General features: G+C 42.5%; 1 protein-coding gene across 2 annotated transcripts in view; it reads right to left on the reverse strand.

The window, feature by feature from the left end:
* Positions 1-3,145: 3,145 nt before the first annotated feature.
* gjc2 (gap junction protein gamma 2) overlaps positions 3,146-18,880 on the reverse strand; it is a 159,708-nt gene continuing 143,973 nt past the window's right edge. For both annotated transcript variants that reach the window (XM_039753247.1, XM_039753246.1), the window contains one exon: positions 3,146-4,580. In XM_039753247.1, the coding sequence (XP_039609181.1) occupies positions 3,313-4,560 (1,248 nt within the window). In that variant the 5' untranslated portion in view covers positions 4,561-4,580 and the 3' untranslated portion in view covers positions 3,146-3,312. The remainder of the gene's footprint in view (positions 4,581-18,880) is intronic.

Below are 18,880 nucleotides of genomic sequence, written 5' to 3' on the forward strand. Positions count from 1 at the left end.
CCCCAAACATCTCATAGGCACAACCCACCACATCCTTCCCAATCCTCCTTGTCAACAGGTAGCCGTGGACCCAGAGTTGCCACCTCATTTAGTCACCACAGCTCCAAGAAAGCCATAGTCTCCCTTGTTGCATCAGGCCCCCCTCTCTCCTCAGCTCCTGCAGCCTCTATCTTTCTCTCTCCCCTTTTTTTTCACTAGCATTCCTTTTCCAGTCCTTCAGCCACCATAAATGTAACCAACTCATCTAGCTCTATATCTGGCTCACTGCAAACTGTTCAGCAGTCTGGTGTTGCCCAACTCATCCTCCACCATCTACCTTTCTTCTAATCTGGCGATTGCCTTCTGTTTTCATTCATTTCTGTTCTGTTCTCTGTCTCTCCTTCCTGCACTGACATCATTGACATTTTTGCTCTGTGTCATGCTTAGTTGGTGCATGCTTAATTGCCACACTGCTTTCGGCCTACAATCACTAATTATCTCTCTTACCTGCAGTGAAAAATCTGATTCCCCTGCAGTTTATGCACATGCCTACAGCGGCACATGCATGTTCTGCACCAACTATTAAAACTATTTCTCACTCGCCCTTCAAGTCACAATAACAGATTTTTCACAAAAGTTGGGGAGTTTTTCTTCACATAAAGAAACATAGTTACACGGAATAAATTACCAAGTAATGTGGTGAAGAGGAAGACTTTAGGTACTTTCAAATCTTGACTTGATGTAATTTTGGACAATGTAGGTAAAGTGGATGGATGAGCTTGATGGGCTGAATGGCATGTTCTCATCACAATATTTCTGATGTTATAATCTATGTTACCTTATATTGAATCTATTCTAGTATAACAGGGTTTTGGTGAAAATGATGTGCCCATTCTATTAGCTATAACTGAACTGATACATTCAAGTGAAATGCAGAAGAATGGATAGAATCAAGATATCATTTTCCACCTGAATAAATTAACTACTATAAAGTTGGCCCTTGGTAATAATTTCTCCATTATACAGTGTACACACAGGGCTGTGTAGCTGGAGTAGGATTACTTCGAGTGAACCATTGCAATATTAATATCTGCAGTGTGCATATGAGTTTTTGACATCAACACATTTTTGTTTACCACCAGGTTCAGCATTTGCTTACTTGGGGCTGACATGGAAACTGTACCCTATGCAGACCACTTTCATCATGAACACACATGCATCAAAGATGTATCCCAGTGTCCCTTATATAGTTACATCCACATATAACAGTTGCAGGAAATTAAATGAAAAAAAAAAAATCCTTTTTTTACTGTGGTGAGAAATGTATTTAGAACTTTTATTTATATGGAAATATTAAATATGTCATGTTTTACTGTCATATTAATGAAGTATTGTGCAAGCTGCACAAAACCTTTACTAGCTATAAAATAAAAAGGGTAAATGTCTTTATCTAAATGTTCAGAACACCTTGTTATTTCTTGTTTCATGCAAACAGGACACACATCTTATTTCCCTCTGAAGGACATTTTAATATGGCTTCATAGCATTAAACATACAGTAGCTCAGATAACATTTTCTTCTGAGTCTAAAATCAGTGAAAGCCTTCTCCAGATATTCAACTTCCCTATCTTTTTTACTGGCCATTTCTAATCCACTGCCTATCTGCCTGTTCAATTTTCACAGTATATTTTGAATATCTGGCACTTGGCAATAACATCATACAAATAATGACATTTTAATTGGATTTTTAATACCTAAACAAAACTTTGTAAATATTTTGTTCATATTCAAAACAATTACATTTTTAAAGTTGTATTGCACATTATAGGTAATTGGCCATCCTGTATTTCTCACTGATGATCACTAATTCTTACTACATACTGTAAGAGAAAAAGGTTCCCATAAACACATCTTTTATGTTGCGTCCAAAAAAATACATTTTTAATGCCCATCTCTATTCACTAGCTCTCACATTTGTCACATACTATATAAAATGATAGGGTGCATCATAATTTGCTATATTAATAAATATTTTAATATGATATTATTAGCTGTAAAGGGATACTCCTAAGCCATCCATAAACCAAATCAACAACCAAGAAGTCTAGATGCATAAAACAGAATAATAAAGAGAAGATGTTTATTATTAGCAGTCAAATACATTAATCTGATGTACTGTACCTCTTATGGGGATCAATTTAAAGAAGATGCTGCTGGAGGATTTGAATGTTGCATCACTACTTACCTGGTTTCCTTTTCTGTCCTCCGAGAAGAAGAATCAAAAGAGGATTTTGCTTCCAATCCTGCCTCTGTAGCACCTGAATCCTTGAAATGGCATCAGTCTAGTACAGAAGATATGCTGCTTTTGACTGATGCAATATTTAACAGGGGATTAACTCTCATTTATTTTCCTTAAATATGCCCTCTGCAATTAAATGGGTCTTTCCAACGATGTCCTCAAACCTTTTCATGCATTGTTTGGTCTTATTTTACTAAACCAAGGTAAGCACAGCAGAAAGAACACAAAATACAAACAACAAAAAGGAAAATAACAAATAATTTAAGGTCCATGTGGCTTACGTGTACTGTCCCTAACCACCATGTGGGGTGGTTGATCCAGTTACCCACAAGTTTATCCAAAGCACCTCCTGTATACTGTAGCCTCTACATTTTCCTGACAGTTATGCCCTTTCTAAAATAACTAACCTCCTGATCTCAAGTTCAAAAAACATATAGCTTTTAAAACTTGGCCAGTTACTGTTTCTGGATCACTTCTGGATTCTTGGATGCCATGTAGAAACTCTGACCACTACACATAAGAACCCAGATAAGTTGTCTTTCCTAATAACCCAAAGCCCCAAAATACCGGCCTTAAGCAACATGGGGAACTTCTAATATTTTCATTTTAACCTCCACTTGCCTTTTAGTACCTAGCTTAGAGCCTTGTAAAGCACAAATTCTTCTAACAGTGCCCTCTGTTATCTATACGCATGGTTGTTACTTTGATTTGTGCCACAATATTTATGTACGGTATACATATCTATGTATTCATAAAGGAATCAACTTTATTTGCACAAATGAAATTATTTAACATAGTCTTTCTGTATCATGATGAAAAGGAAATAATATATATGTAAGAGTGATTAGGCTTAGTCATTTCCATCAGTCATTCAACCACTCAGTCTTTATTTATTCTAAAATATCTAAAACCTGCACAACAGTTACAGGAAAGAGTAAATATTTATAAAAAGTCCATGCTGAAATCCGGCTGCAAATTACTGTTTTGAACTCAAAAATAAATGATACATGGCAATGTACAGTGTTGTGCTGTATTTAAATCCACACAGATGTTTTCCCATCTTTTTTAACAGCTTCTGGCTTTTCTATGCTCGATTTCGGCCTAGCACCTTGTTTTTCATGTACTGCATTAACACGGTTCTGTTCCACTAAAGTCCCTCCTGATGCTGGACTACTTGTCCTTGAAGGCTGTGCATTGCTCTTGCTGTTGTAGGTTTGGAAGGCCATGTCAAGTTGTTCTTGAGCAACCTTTAGGTGCCTATGTAGGCTTACCAGGTCAGATGGGATATTTTCATCAGGACTGTTAGAACACTGCTCTTGAGCAACATTGGCCATGTTCTGTTCATGAGTTATTAAACTGTTAGGAATTTTGCTGTTTTTATCTGACTTGACAACTAAGTTATATCCTGGAGGAGATGCAGGAATATTTCTGGGATAAGAATAGCTGCAAGAGTAATGTTTGGACTTGTTTTGTCGATTGTGGATTATATCCCTGATGGTGCCAATACCTAAATGGAACATCTCACAAATGTTTAGTAGGAGACAAAGACAGCTAACTACATACATAATTAAAAGAAAGATTGTCTTCTCTGTGGGCCTTGAAACAAAGCAGTCTACCTGATGAGGGCATGGACTTTTAGAGCAGACATAGGAAGAGCTTACTCTAAATCCATATAATAGGTACTGGCCACCAAGGAAACCTAGTTCAAAAATGGCTCGAGCTAAAAGTTGTATTACATATATTCTCATAAGACCTTCTTGCATAATTCTACGTCGTCCATCATGTTTCTGCTGTTCTTTCATCTGGATTTTACTTTCTTGTTTAGCATCTTGAACATCGAGCGTATCTTCATAAATCATGGGTTCTTCTTCTTCTACTAGTAATTCATCCAAATTATGTGTATTCCTCCATTGGCTAGAATGTTGTTTTTTGTTGCAATTTTTTAACTTTGTTCGCTCTTCTTCAGAGGAACGTGAAATCTTGTGAATGGCATAGCCCAGATACATGATAGAAGGTGTGGATATCATAATAATTTGGAAGACCCAAAATCTGACATGGGACAGTGGTGCAAATGCATCATAGCACACATTGTCACATCCTGGTTGTTTAGAGTTACAGATAAACTTGGTTTGTTCATCAGAATAGATGGATTCTCCTCCAACAGCTGTCAGTACGATACGAAATATTATCAGTACAGTCAACCATACTTTTCCCACAAATGTTGAATGGTTGTGTATTTCTTCTAGAAGTCGAGTGAGAAAGCTCCAACTCATGTTGGTCATAAGGACTTTTCAAGTAATACCTAAAGGAAAAAAAAGTAAATGTTAAACCTTATTTTCCCGGCTTTACTAAAAGCATCCATTCATCCCTTCCTTCAGTTTTTAAACAACTTAATGGTCAACATGTTTTATATGCCTGACCATTATGAAACATTATAATCATAATTATAGCATGAACAGTCATTAAATTGTTGGCCATCTATTTTACTTCTAAACCAACTATTAAAGTTGATATACATAGCACTAATTTTAACTTCATTTTTCACAAGAAATGGCAGGGCTCAATTTTTTGTTTGTATGTGTCTAATTGATTGGCATTAACTGCAAGTTGAACACAAATGATATAAAACAATACATAATTTGATTATCACTGTGATAATAAAAAGGAGATTCCAGCGGCAGCCCTGTACACTTAGGTAAACACCAAGGAAGCAACAGGTTAAGATTAAAGAGATTAAAGATTATGCATGAGATGTTCCATGTGTGTGTGTGTTCCCTGCGGTGGACTGGCGCCCTGAACTCCCTCTTCTTTTAGTTTGATGCCCAACCTGTCATGTGGGATCTTATCAGATGCTTACTGGAAATCAAGATAAATAATATATGCACCCTGCGGCCAGGATTTGTTCCTGCCTTGAGCCCTGTGTTGGCTGGGATTGGTTCCAGCAGACCCCCGTGACCCTGTAGTTAGAATACAGCGGGCTGCATAATGGATGGATGGACATTTGCACCTTGGGGATAGCTTAAAGGCTCTGGTAGTGGTATTTCCTCACCGATCTACAAAATAGCACTTATTACCTGTTCTCTTTTTCTCTCTCTACAGACTGAATGATTGACAACCTGACCACCTCAGACATCACTTCCAGTGTCCGTCCCCCTGGACCTGCTTCTTCCTACCTGGCCTCTACTAAACTGGAAGTGTCACCATCTTGGACAGTCACTTTGAGAGTGATGTCTATGAAGACATTAATCTTGACCCCTCTGCCTTTGAAAATTTTAGACCCATCTCCAACCTGCCATTCTTAAGTAAAATTCTAGAGAAGGCAGTCATTTTGCAATTAAATGACCACCTCAATAAACATGCTATTCTTGATAAATTTCAGTCAGGTTTCAGAACAAATCACAGCACAGAAACTGCACTCGTTAAAGTAGTAAATGACTTGCGGGTAAATGCAGACAGAGGCCATTTATCTGTTCTCATCCTCTTAGATCTGAGTGCTGCATTTGACACCATTGATCACAATATTCTTAGAAATCGCCTTACTCAATGGGTGGGCCTCTCTGGCAGTGTCTTAAATTGGTTTGAATCCTACCTGGCAGGTAGAAAATTTTTTGTGAGTTGTGGTAATCACATCTCAAAGACACATGATATCCGATATGGTGTTCCACAAGGCTCTATCCTGGGTCTGCTGCTTTTCTCAATCTACATGCTTCCGTTAGGTCAGATTATCTCAGGTTACAACGTGAGCTACCACAGCTATGCTGATGACACACAGCTGTACTTATCAATAGCACCTGATGACTCCAACTCTTTCGATACACTAACACAATGTCTTACTGGTATTTCTGAATGGATGAATAGTCATTTTCTAAAACTAAATAAAGAGAAAACTGAAATCTTAGTAATTGGCAATAATGGATTCAATGAGGTTATCAGAAATAAATTTGATGCACTAGGGTTAAAAGTTAAGACGGAAGTAAAAAACTTAGGGGTAACCGTTGACTGTAATCTGAATTTTAAATCGCATATTCATCAGACCACTAGGACAGCATTTTTTCACATAAGAAACATAGCAAAAGTTAGACCTCTTATATCATTGAAAGATGCTGAGAAATTAATTCACGCTTTTGTTTTCAGTAGACTAGATTACTGTAATGCACTCCTCTCAGGACTACCCATAAAGGACATAAATCACTTGCAACGAGTGCAGAATGCAGCTGCTAGAATCCTAACTGGGAAAAGAAAATCTGAACACATTTCTCCAGTTTTGATGTCACTACACTGGTTGCCTGTGTCATTACGGATTGACTTTAAAATACTGCTTATGGTTTATAAAGCCTTAAATAATCGCTCCATCTTGTATATCGAAATGCCTGACACATTATATTCCAAATCGTAACCTTAGATCTTCAAATGAGTGTCTCCTTATAATTCCAAAAGCTAAACTTAAAAGAAGTGGTGAGGCGGCCTTCTGCTGTTATGCACCTAAAATCTGGAATAGCCTGCCAATAGGAATTCGTCAGGCAAATACAGTAGAGCACTTTAAAACACTGCTGAAAACACATTACTTTAACATGGCCTTCTCATAACTTCAGAACTACTGATACTCCGTATGTTCAATTCATCACTATAACTATTCATAGTGGCTCTAAAATCCGCACTGACCCCATCTCTCTTATCTGTTTCTTTTTCCGGTTTCTTTGTGGTGGCGGCCTGCGCCACCACCACCTACTCAAAGCATCATGATGCACCAACATTGATGGACTGAAAGCCAGAAGTCTACGTGACCATCATCATCAGGTCCTTCCATAAAAACCCTAAATACAAAGAGGACTGTTTGACTTATGTTAGGTAGATTGCCCAGAGGGACTGGGCGGTCTCGTGGTCTGGAACCCCTACAGATTTTATTTTTTTCTCCAGCTTTTGGAGTTTTTTTTTTGTTTTTTCTGTCCACCCTGGCCATCGGACCTTACTTATTCTATGTTAATTAATGTTGACTTATGTTTTTTTTTTTATTGTGTCTTCTCTTTTTCTATTCATTTTGTAAAGCACTTTGAGCTACATTTTTTGTATGAATATGTGCTATATAAATAAATGTTGATTGATTGGTTGAAGACATCTTTTTTCCTTTTTCAATGCATTTTTAATTTGCATTTTTTTAGTTAAATGGAGTTTGCCTGAGGGTGCCCCATACTTTTATGCTTGTCTGTTTTTCATTACAATGGGTTTAAATAATCTGTAAATCATTGCATTCTGTTTTAACATTTTACACATTGTCCCAGCTTTTATGGAGATGGGGTTATACATAGTGGCTGTTATGAATCTGCCATGTCAGTGATGGACATGTATTCTGGTTACCTGTTCTCATTAAACAGACTAATTGCTAAGGGCACAAATGATCTCTTATATCTTGAAATTTGTATTTAACATTGAAAGAATCTGTATAATATCACAAAGTTAAAATTAAATTTACAATGTAGTAGGTGTGTGGGATCACTGAGAATTTGATGTAGGTATTTAAGACATAGAGGGCCCATTTATAACTCTTGAGCATGCATAAAAAGAGGCTCAAAATGTGCATGTGCAACTTCCCACACAAATGTCAGAATTTATAAAAGAAAACTTGATGGCGGAACAGGAATATATTCATTGAAACTCTGACTCATGCAACATTTCGGAGAAACTGAGAAATGATGGCATCCTTGATCAGTAGGGAAATGCAGCCATACATAATAATATATGTCACCAAGCCATTATTACAATGTGCGCTGATGTAACATTAGAACATTAAAATAATACATAACAGAACAGGCCATTCACAATTAATTCTTCCAAAGTCTAGTTTCAAAAGTCTTACTGTCTACCACAGTACTTGGTAACTTATTCCATGTATCTATAGTTCTCTGTATGAAGAAAAACTTCCTAATGTTTGAGCAACATTTACCCTTGTTTCTTTAAGGGGGCGGTAGCTCACTAGTTCTCTTGCAATTGTGACGTTTTAAGTAACCAAAAACTATATTGATATGATATTAAAAGGTGATATCCCTCCTATAGTGATATGGCAATAAAAATCACATAAGAGAAAATAACTTAGCTTTCTTTACTGATGATTTACATGACATTACAGATGGGAAGCCATAGCAAGACAAATACCAAGGTGGGTTCTTGATCTATACAGTCTTCCATTTATCGTTGCTGCGCTGGAAGGCTTTTCAGGACGGATGACGATATCACCCATCCGTCCGTCGGCTTCAAAGTACATGAACATTAGAACACTCTAGACGAGAACAGGCCATTCAGCCCAACAAAGCTTGCCAGTTCTGTCCACTTATTTCTTCCAAGAAAACATCAAGTCAAGTTTAGAAAGTCCCTAACGTCTTACTGTCTACCACACTACTTGGTAGCTTATTCCAAGTGTCTATCCTTCTTTGTGTAAAGAAAAACGTCCTAATGTTTACCCTTAACAAGTTTCCAACTGTGTCCACATGTTCTTGATGAACTCATTTTAAAATTACAGTCTGAATCCACTGTACTAATTCCCTTCATAATTTTAAACACTTCAATCATGTCACATCTTAATCTTCTTTTGCTTAAACTGTAAAGACTCAGCTCTTTTAATCTTTCCTCAAAATTCAATCCCTGTAGCCCTGGAATCAGCCTAGTCGCTCTTCTCTGGACCTTTTCTAGTGCTGCGATGTCCTTTTTGTAGCCTGGAGACCAAAACTGCACACAGTACTCAAGATGAGGCCTCACGAGTGCATTATAAAGGTTGAACGAAACCTCCTTGGACTTGTACTCCACATATAGTGCTATATACAGTGCATCCAGAAAGAATTCACAGCGCATCACTTTTTCTTCATTTTGTTATGTTACAGCCTTATTCCAAAATGGATTAAATTCATTTTTTTCCTCAGAATTCTATACACAACACCCCGTAATGACAACGTGAAAAAAATTTACTTGAGGTTTTTGCAAATTTATTAAAAATGAAAAAACAGAGAAATCACATGTACATAAGTATTCACAGCCTTTGCTCAATACTTTGTCGATGGACCTTTGGCAGCAATTACAGCCTCAAGTCTTTTTGAATATGATGCCACAAGCTTGGCACACCTATCCTTGGCCAGTTTCGCCCATTCCTCTTTGCAGCACCTCTCAAGCTCCATCAGGTTGGATGGGAAGTGTCGGTGCACAGCCATTGTAAGATCTCTCCAGAGGTGTTCAATCAGATTCAAGTCTGGGCTCTGGCTGGGCCACTTAAGGACATTCACAGAGTTGTCCTGAAGCCACTCCTTTGATATCTTGGCTGTGTGCTTAGTGTCGTTGTCCTGCTGAAAGATAACAGTCGCCCCAGTCTGAGGTCAAGAGCGCTCTGGAGCAGGTTTTCATCCAAGATATATCTGTACATTGTTGCAGTCATCTTTCCCTTTATCCTGACTAGTCTCCCAGTTCCTGCCGCTGAAAAACAACCCCACAGCAAGATGCTGCCACCACCATGCTTCACTGTAAGGATGGTATTGGCCTGGTGATGAACGGTGCCTGGTTTCCTCCAAATGTGACGCCTGGCATTCACACCAAAGAGTTCAATCTTTGTCTCATCAGACCAGAGAATTTTGTTTCTCATGGTCTGAGAGTCCTTCAGGTGCCTTTTGGCAAACTCCAGGCGGGCTGCCACGTGTCTTTTACTAAGGACTGGCTTCCGTCTGGCCACTCTACCATACAGGCCCGATTGGTGGATTGCTGCAGAGATGGTTGTCCTTCTGGAAGGTTCTCCTCTCTCCACAGAGGACCTCTGGAGCTCTGACAGAGTGACTATCGGGTTCTTGGTCACCTCCCTGACTAAGGCCCTTCTTTCCCGATCGCTCAGTTTAGATGGCCGGCCAGCTCTAGGAAGAGTCCTGGTGGTTTCGAACTTCTTCCACTTACGGATGATGGAGGCCACTGTGCTCATTGTTACCTTCAAAGCAGCAGAAATTTTTCTGTAACCTTCCCCAGATTTGTGCCTCGAGACAATCCTGTCTCAGAGGTCTTCCATTGACTTCATGCTTGGTTTGTGCTCTGACATGAACTGTCAACTGTGGGACCTTATATAGACAGTTGTGTGCCTTTCCAAATCATGTCCAATCAACTGAATTTACCACAGATGGACTCCAATTAAGCTGCAGAAACATCTCAAGGATCATCAGGGGAAATAGGATGCACCAGAGCTCAATTTTGAGCTTCATGGCAAAGGCTGTGAATACTTATGTACATGTGCTTTCTCAATTTTTTTATTTTTAATAAATTTCCAAAAATCTCCATCCATCCATCCATCCATCCTCTTCCGCTTATCCGAGGTCGGGTCGCGGGGGCAGCAGCTTAAGCAGAGAGTCCCAGACTTCCCTCTCCCCGTCCACTTCTTCCAGCTCTTCCGGAGAATCCCCATGCTCCCAGGCCAGCCGGGAGACATAGTCCCTCCAGCGTGTCCTGGGTCTTCCCCGGGCCTCCTCCCGTTGGACGTGCCCGAACACCTCACCAGGGAGGCGCCCAGGAGGCATCCTGATCAGATGCCCGAGCCACCTCATCTGACTCCTCTCGATGCGGAGGAGCAGCGGCTCTACTCTGAGCCCCTCCCGGATGACTGAGCTTCTCACCCTATCTTTAAGGGAAAGCCCAGACACCCTGCGGAGGAAACTCATTTCAGCCGCTTGTATTCGATCTCGCTCTTTCAGTCACTACCCATAGCTCATGACCATAGGTGAGGGTAGGAGCGTAGATCGACTGGTAAATTGAGAGCTTTGCCTTACGGCTCAGCTCCTTTTTCACCACGACAGACCGATGCAGAGCCCGCATCACTGCGGACGCCGCACCGATCCGCCTGTCGATCTCACGCTCCATTCTTCCCTCACTCGTGAACAAGACCCCGAGATACTTGAACTCCTCCACTTGGGGCAGGATCTCTCCCCAACCCTGAGAGGGCACTCCACCCTTTTCCGCTGAGGACCATGCTCGGATTTGGAGGTGCTGATTCTCATCCCAGCCGCTTCACACTCAGCTGCTAACCGATCCAGAGAGAGCTGAAGATCACGGCCTGATGAAGCAAACAGGACAACATCATCTGCAAAAGCAGTGACCCAATCCTGAGTCCACCAAACCGACCCCTTCAACACCCTGGTTGCGCTTAGAAATTCTGTCCATAAAAGTTATGAACAGAATCGGTGACAAAGGGCAGCCCTGGCGGAGTCCAACTCTCACTGGAAACGGGCTCGACTTACTGCCGCAATGCGGACCAAGCTCTGACACCGTTGTACAGAGACCTAACAGCTCTTATCAGGGGTCCGTACCCCATACTCCCGAGCACCCCCACAGGATTCCCCGAGGGACACGGTCGAATGCCTTTCCAAGTCCACAAAACACATGTAGACCGGTCGGGCAAACTCCCATGCACCCTCCAGGACTCTGCTAAGGGTGAAGAGCTGGTCCACTGTTCCGCCACCAGGACTAAAACCACACTGTTCCTCCTGAATCCGAGGTTCACTATCCGACGGACCCTCCTCTCCAGAACCCCGAATAGACTTTTCCAGGGAGGCTGAGGAGTGTGATCCCTCTATAGTTGGAACACACCCTCCGTCCCCTTTTAAAGAGGGGACCACCACCCCGGTCTGCCAATCCAGAGGCACTGTCCCGATGTCCATGCGATGTTGCAGAGACGGTCAACCAAGACAGTCCTACAACATCCAGAGCCTTAAGGAACTCCGGGCGATCTCATCCACCCCGGGCCCTGCCACCAAGGAGTTTTTGACCACCTCGGTGACTTCAGTCCCAGAGATGGGAGAGCCCACCTCAGAGTCCCCAGGCTCTGCTTCCTCATTGGAAGGCATGTTAGTGGGATTGAGGAGGTCTTGAAGTACTCCTCCCACCACCCACAACGCCCCGAAGTCGAGGTCAGCAGCGCACCATCCCCACCATATACGGTGTTGACACTGCACTGCTTCCCTCCTGAGACGCCGGACGGTGGACCAGAATCTCCTTCCAAACTCCTCCCATGCCCGAAGTTTTGCCTCAGCAACAACCGAAGCCGCTTCGCTTGGCCTGCCGGTACCTATCAGCTGCCTCCAGAGACCCACAGGACAAAAAGTCCTATAGGACTCTTCTTCAGCTTGACGGCATCCCTCACCGCCGTGTCCACCAACGGGTTCGGGATTGCCGCCACGACAGGCACCACCACCTTGCGGCCACAGCTCCGTCAGCCGCCTCAACAATAGAGGCACGGAACATGGCCCATTCGACTCAATGTCCCCACCTCCCTCGGGACGGGTTGAAGTTCTGCCGGAGGTGGGAGTTGAAGCTACTTCTGACAGGGGACTCTGCCAGCCGCTCCCAGCAGACCCTCACAACACGCTTGGGCCTACCAGGTCTGACCGCATCTTCCCCACCATCGAAGCCAACTCACCACCAGGTGGTGATCAGTTGACAGCTCCGCCTCTCTTCACCCGAAAGTGTCCAAGACATATGGCCGCAAGTCCGACGACACGACCACAAAGTCGATCATCGACCTGAGGCCTAGGGTGTCCTGGTGCCAAGTGCACATATGAACACCCTTATGCTTGAACATGGTGTTCGTATGGACAATCCATGACGAGCACAGAAGTCCAATAACAAAACACCGCCGGGTTCAGATCGGGGCCATTCCTCCCAATCACGCCTTCCAGGTCTCACTGTCATTGCCCACGTGAGCATTGAAGTCTCCCAGCAAAATGAGGGAATCCCCAGAAGGTATGCCCTCTAGCAACCCCTCCAGAGACTCCAAAAAGGGAGGATACTCCAAACTGCTGTTCGCGCGATATGCACAAACAACAGTCAGGACCCTTCCCCACCCGGCGGAGGGAGGCCACCCTCTCGCCCACCGGGGTAAACCCCAATGCACAGGCTCCAAGTCGGGGGGCAATAAGTATGCCCACACCTGCTCGGCGCCTCTCACCGGGGCAACTCCAGAGTGGTAGAGAGCCCAGCCCCTCTCAAGGAGATTGGTTCCAGAGTCCAAGCTGTGCGTCGAGGTGAGTCCGACTATATCTAGCCGAACCTCTCACCTCGCGCACTAGCTCAGGCTCCTTCCCCTTCAGAGAGGTGACATTCCACGTCCCAAGAGCCAGTTTCTGTAGCCGAGGATCAGACCGCCAAGGTGACCCGTGTCCGGGCAAGGGAAAACGTCGTCCAAAGTTTTTGCTCTTCATTGGAGGTTTGTTGAACCGCTCTTTGTCTCATCCCTCACCTAGGACCAGTTTGCCTTGGGTGGCCCTACGAGGGGCATAAAGCCCCGGACAACATAGCTCCTAGGATCATTGGGACACGCAAACCCCTCCACCACGATAAGGTGACGGTTCAAGGAGGAGTCCAAAAATCTCAAGTAAACATTTTTCACGTTGTCATTATGGAGTGTTGTGTGTAGAATTCTGAGGAAAAAATGAATTTAATCCATTTTGGAATAAGGCTGTATCATAACAAAATGTGGAAAAAGTGATGTGCTGTGAATAGTTTCTGGATGCACTATATCCTAAAATTCTGTTAGCCTTCTTACTTGGCTACAGTCCAAGTGTTTTTATATTGTCTTCTCCACATGCAGGCCCCCACGTCGGCAAATAGTCCATTTCCAAACAAGGAAAGAAGATTTTGTGCTGACTATACATTCCTCCAGGTGTCTTTGTCTATCTTATCCTATGCTTGGCCCAGCAATTCAAAATGCTGAGAGCCCCATGTGTTAACTTTGGCCTGGCATGTACATGTGAGTGGATTTATAAAATAATTTTTGTACAGAGCACAGTGACATTAAACTTATATTCTTATTACAACACATAACGTTTCCAATGGTGTCCGTTTGTTTTTACTAAACTCTTTTTAAAGTAACAGTCTTCATCCACTGTACTAATTCCCTTCATAAACATTTCAGTCATTTCTCCTTTTAATCTTCTTTTTCTTAAACTGAAAAGGCTCAGCTCTTTAAATATTTCCTCATAATTCATCTCCTGTTGTTCTTGAATCAGGCTAGTCCCTCTTCTCTTTTTCTCCATAGTTGCTATGTCTTTTTGTAGCCAGAGGAACTGACTCCAGATGAGGCCTGACCAGTGTGTTGTAAAGCTTGAGGATAACCTCCTTAGACTTGTACTCTAAACATCAGGGCACTATATAACCTAACATTTTGTTGGCCTTATGGCTTCTGAACACTGTCTGGTAGTTTATAGTGTTGAGTCCTTTTAACAAGGTGTACTTTCAATTTTCAGACCCCCCTTTGTGCATTCATATCTAACATTTTTAATTTTAAATTGTATCTGCCAGAAATCTGCCCAAGCCTGTATGCTGTCCAAGTCCCACTGTAATGATTCAATGGATTCTAGATTACCTGCCAATCCACCTTGATTGGGATCATTTGCAAACTTAACTAGCTTGTTATTTATATTCCTATTCAAATGATGTATATATATCAGAAATAGCAGTTGCCCTTGCACTTGCTCATGTGGGCCACCATTTTTAACATCATATAGATATTATAGGATTTCTCACCCCATAGCCCTCTGTTTCCTGTGTCTGAGCCAATTTTGCACGCATCTACACGTAAAACGCTGAACTCTCGTTCCTTTTAATTTAACGTCAAACATCTCAGTGGCACCTTATGAAATGCTTCATGAATGTCAAGATAAATAATATCATAAGCTCCAAAGTAATCATATCCTTTAGTTGCTTCCTCACAGAATTCCAGCATGTTATTAAACCATGACCTTCCTCTTCTGAACTATTCTTGCCATATGTTGGTCAATCCTTTCCTTAATAATTAATTTACAGTAAAACTTAGTCTGCGAGTGTTTTGCAAGACGAGCTAAAATTTTTAATAAATTTTAACTTGATAAACGAGCAAGATCTTGCAATACGAGTAGTACATATACGCTTTGTCTGCCGAGCGTCGCATGATCACAACTGAGCCGATGGTGGTTCTTTCTCTGTGGGATTGTGGGTAATCGTCTCCCATGCTCGGTCTCATTCGGCGTGCCTCACTTATATAGTCAATATTTGTATGAGTGTATACTGTTTGCTATAGCATTGTAACCACGTGTGTGTGCTGCAACGTGCGAGTCCCTGTCTTGCATCCCAAAACATGAAGTTGAGTCTCAGTACTTTAGCAAAATCAGCTTTTATTCAGCTTGAAACAGGAACAGCACGGTAATTTATTGTAGCGGGATACAGACACAGCAATCAGGCAGGGTCAGTTGCCAGGTTAATGGCCAAGTAATACTGTGACCTTGCATTTACAATGTTCCTTGCATCACACATCGATGGCATGCATTTATAGCATGACCGCAATCTTTTCGAATTCGAACTGCTACAGTGCTGGGAGCCTGCAGTTGCTTCGGGATGCTCTTTCTGAGTGTCATCCTGTTTTGGGGAATCCCAAAAGAGTTTAGAAACCTTACAGTGCGCAATCCAATTTTGTTAAAATTTTGTGTCAAAGTGTAGTCACTCTTCAAGCAAAAACAACTGTCTTTGGATTTGTTCCTTGTTAAAGTTGTAAGAAAAGAAAAAGATCCCAGTGAGCCAACAGATAGCAGTGACTCCGTTAGTTATAGTGAAAGTTGTCCTACACAACAACCCTCCTCCTCCTTTCCTGTCTCTCATCTCCCTCACACCAGCCACAATTCTTTTTAAAGGTAATGTGCAGGTTAATTTGTTTTATGTATTTTTACTTTATATTTTGTACTAATCCTGCGGTGGATTGTTTCCTGCCTTGCGCCCTGTGTTGGCTGGGTTAGGCTCTAGCAGACCCCCGTGGCCCTGTAGTTAGGATATAATGTGTTGGATAATGGATGAATGGATGGATTTTGTACTAATGATTTTTATATGAATATTTTGGTTGTAAAACAAATCATCTGAGTTTCCATTATTTCTTATGGGAAAATTCACTTTGATATACGAGTGCTTTGGATTACAAGCACGTTTCTAGAACATATTATTCTCGCAAACCAAGGCACCACTGTACCTGTGATGCATGTTAAGCTTACTGGCTTATAGTTGCTTGGATTTAACCAATCACCATTTTTTTTATAACAGAATGATATTTGTCATTTGCCAATCCTTTGGAATTTCCCCAGGGCACAATGACTTTCTAAAAATATGCATCAAGGGTTTATATAAGTCCTTTCCAATCTCCTTAACACTAGAATCCCTAAAGCCTACGAAAATATTTGTAATGTTTGACCACCTTAAATTCCCTTGCATATCATCAGCAGTGTCTTTGTTTTGCAAATGTGTCAGTCAGCACAAGCTACAAGCAGCCTGCTGTCCCATTCCCCCATCAAGATAACTGAAGTCAAGCACAACTCAATCATTTCTTCTTGGCGTCTTGTTGAGCAAATGGGCACAGCAGTGTCTATGGTGGATGTTATCCTTCCACGAACATTCATATCAACATGTCATTTGAACAAATTTTTTTATTTAGTTTTATTCTTGGATTCATGAATAAAAATTTTGTTCAAATGACATGTTGATATGAATGTCCATGTGCGAGGTAGGCGACTTTCCAGCAGCTCCGTGTATGACTTTATCTTTCTACCTTTTTCTCTATTTTTCTCTATTTCACTGATTACTCCTACCACTTTCCTTTATGTGTGTGGACTCGTTCCCTAGACACCTTTTACAACTTTTTACTACTTTGACATGGATTTTTACAAGCCGAGACTCATCTATTCAGGTAGTCAACTGCAAGTGATGAGAACAAAGGCCCGTGCTGGTGTGGTTCCCTATTTACCCGACGAGGTAAGAAGGTCGTATCGTGGCAGCGAGAAAGTGGCAATACAAGCCTCCGGTGCCTTTTGAACTGGCTGTGCTGGTGAAAAATGTCAGAACCTACAGAGAATGCAGTTTGTTGTGTTTTTGTGAAACGTTGCTAACAATTAACATACCAGATGCTAACATGGAGCTACCCAGGTTTAGCACAGTTAGAGTGAACAGAGACGCAAATACCTGCGGTAAGCGGAAAGGAAGAGGACTCATTCTCTATGTGAATAAAGGTGGTGTAACTCTGGACATGTAAACATCAAAATCTCTACTTGCTGCAGGGACATCGAACTGTTGGCTGTAAGTCTGCGTCCCTATTACTTGCCTAGAGAGTTTGGACACGTCATTGTTGTTATTGTTTACATCCCTCCTAGGGCGCATGTGGAGATAGCGGGTGACATCATCCATTCCGCTGTTGCTAAACTACAAACGTAGCTCCCCGAGGTGCTTGTGCTAATCGCTGGAGACTTTAACCATGTGATGCTGGACAAAACATTACCTGCCTTCTCCCAGTATGTGGATTGCAACTTTAAAGACGCATACAGTGCCACCCCTCTGCCTGCGCTTGGGAAAGCAGATCATAACCTGGTTCTGCTTCAGCCTCACTACAAACCAAGAGTGAGGGAGCTACCTACAACCACACGCTCATTCAGGAAGTGGTCCTCTGAGGCAGAGCAGGCTCTGAGAGACTGCTTTGGAACTACAGACTGGGATATCCTGCAGGGATCATATAGTGAGAACATTGAGGAGGTTCTTGACTGCAGTACTGACTACATCAACTTCTGTATGGACATTGTAGTTCCAGTAACAATAGTATGCTGCTATGCTAACAACAAGCCATGGATTACAAGTGACATCAAGGGCCTTTTGAACCAGAAGAAAAGGACTTTTAAAACCGGTGATCAGCATGAGCTCAAGCACGTGCAGAAGGAACTCCGAGTCCAGCTCAGGGCGGCGAAGAAGCAGTGCAAGAGAAAGCTGGAGCAGAAGTTGCAGAATAACAGCATAAAGGAAGTGTGGGATGGGATGAAAATCATCACTGGCTGCAGCTCGAAGCGGGGTGCCACCATTGAAAGAGACGTGGAGAGAGCAAACCAAATGAACAACTTCTTTAATAGGTTTGACCACCCTAACCCACTCTCACTTCGGAGTACTGCACCCTCCACTCATCCTTCTGCTGATACCAGCATAGGAGAGAGTTTCCCCCAACCCACAATTACAGCAGCCCAGGTAAGCAGATAGCTGAGGAGACTTCACGCCAGCAAAGCAGTGGGTCCAGATGGAGTATCACCACGACTGTTGAAGGCCTGTGTGTCGGACTTGGGGAGTCCTCTACAGAGCATCTTCAACCTGAGCCTGGAACAGGGGAGAGTCCCGAGGCTTTTGAAAACATCTTGCATCACCCCACTCCCAAAAGGTATCATGTCATAGTGAGCTGAATGACTTCCGGCCTGTCGCTCTGACATCACATGTGATGAAGACCATGAAGTGGCTGCTGCTTCACCGCCTGAGGCCACAGGTCCGCCACGACCTCGACCCTCTGCAGTTCACATACCAGGAGAAGGTGGAAGCGGAGGATGCCATCAAATATATGCTACACCGATCCCTGTCCCATTTGGACAGAGGCAGTGGTGCTGTAAGAATTGTGTTTCTGGACTTTTCTAGTGCCTTCAACACCATCCAACCTCTGCTCATTAGGGACAAGCTGACAGAGATGGGAGTAGATTAATATCTGGTGGCATGGATCGTGGACTATCTTACAGACACACCTCAGCATGTGCATCTCGGGAACTGCAGGTCTGA

This window comes from Polypterus senegalus, chromosome 5, assembly GCF_016835505.1.
Source record: "Polypterus senegalus isolate Bchr_013 chromosome 5, ASM1683550v1, whole genome shotgun sequence".
In the NCBI taxonomy this organism is placed as follows: domain Eukaryota; kingdom Metazoa; phylum Chordata; class Cladistia; order Polypteriformes; family Polypteridae; genus Polypterus; species Polypterus senegalus.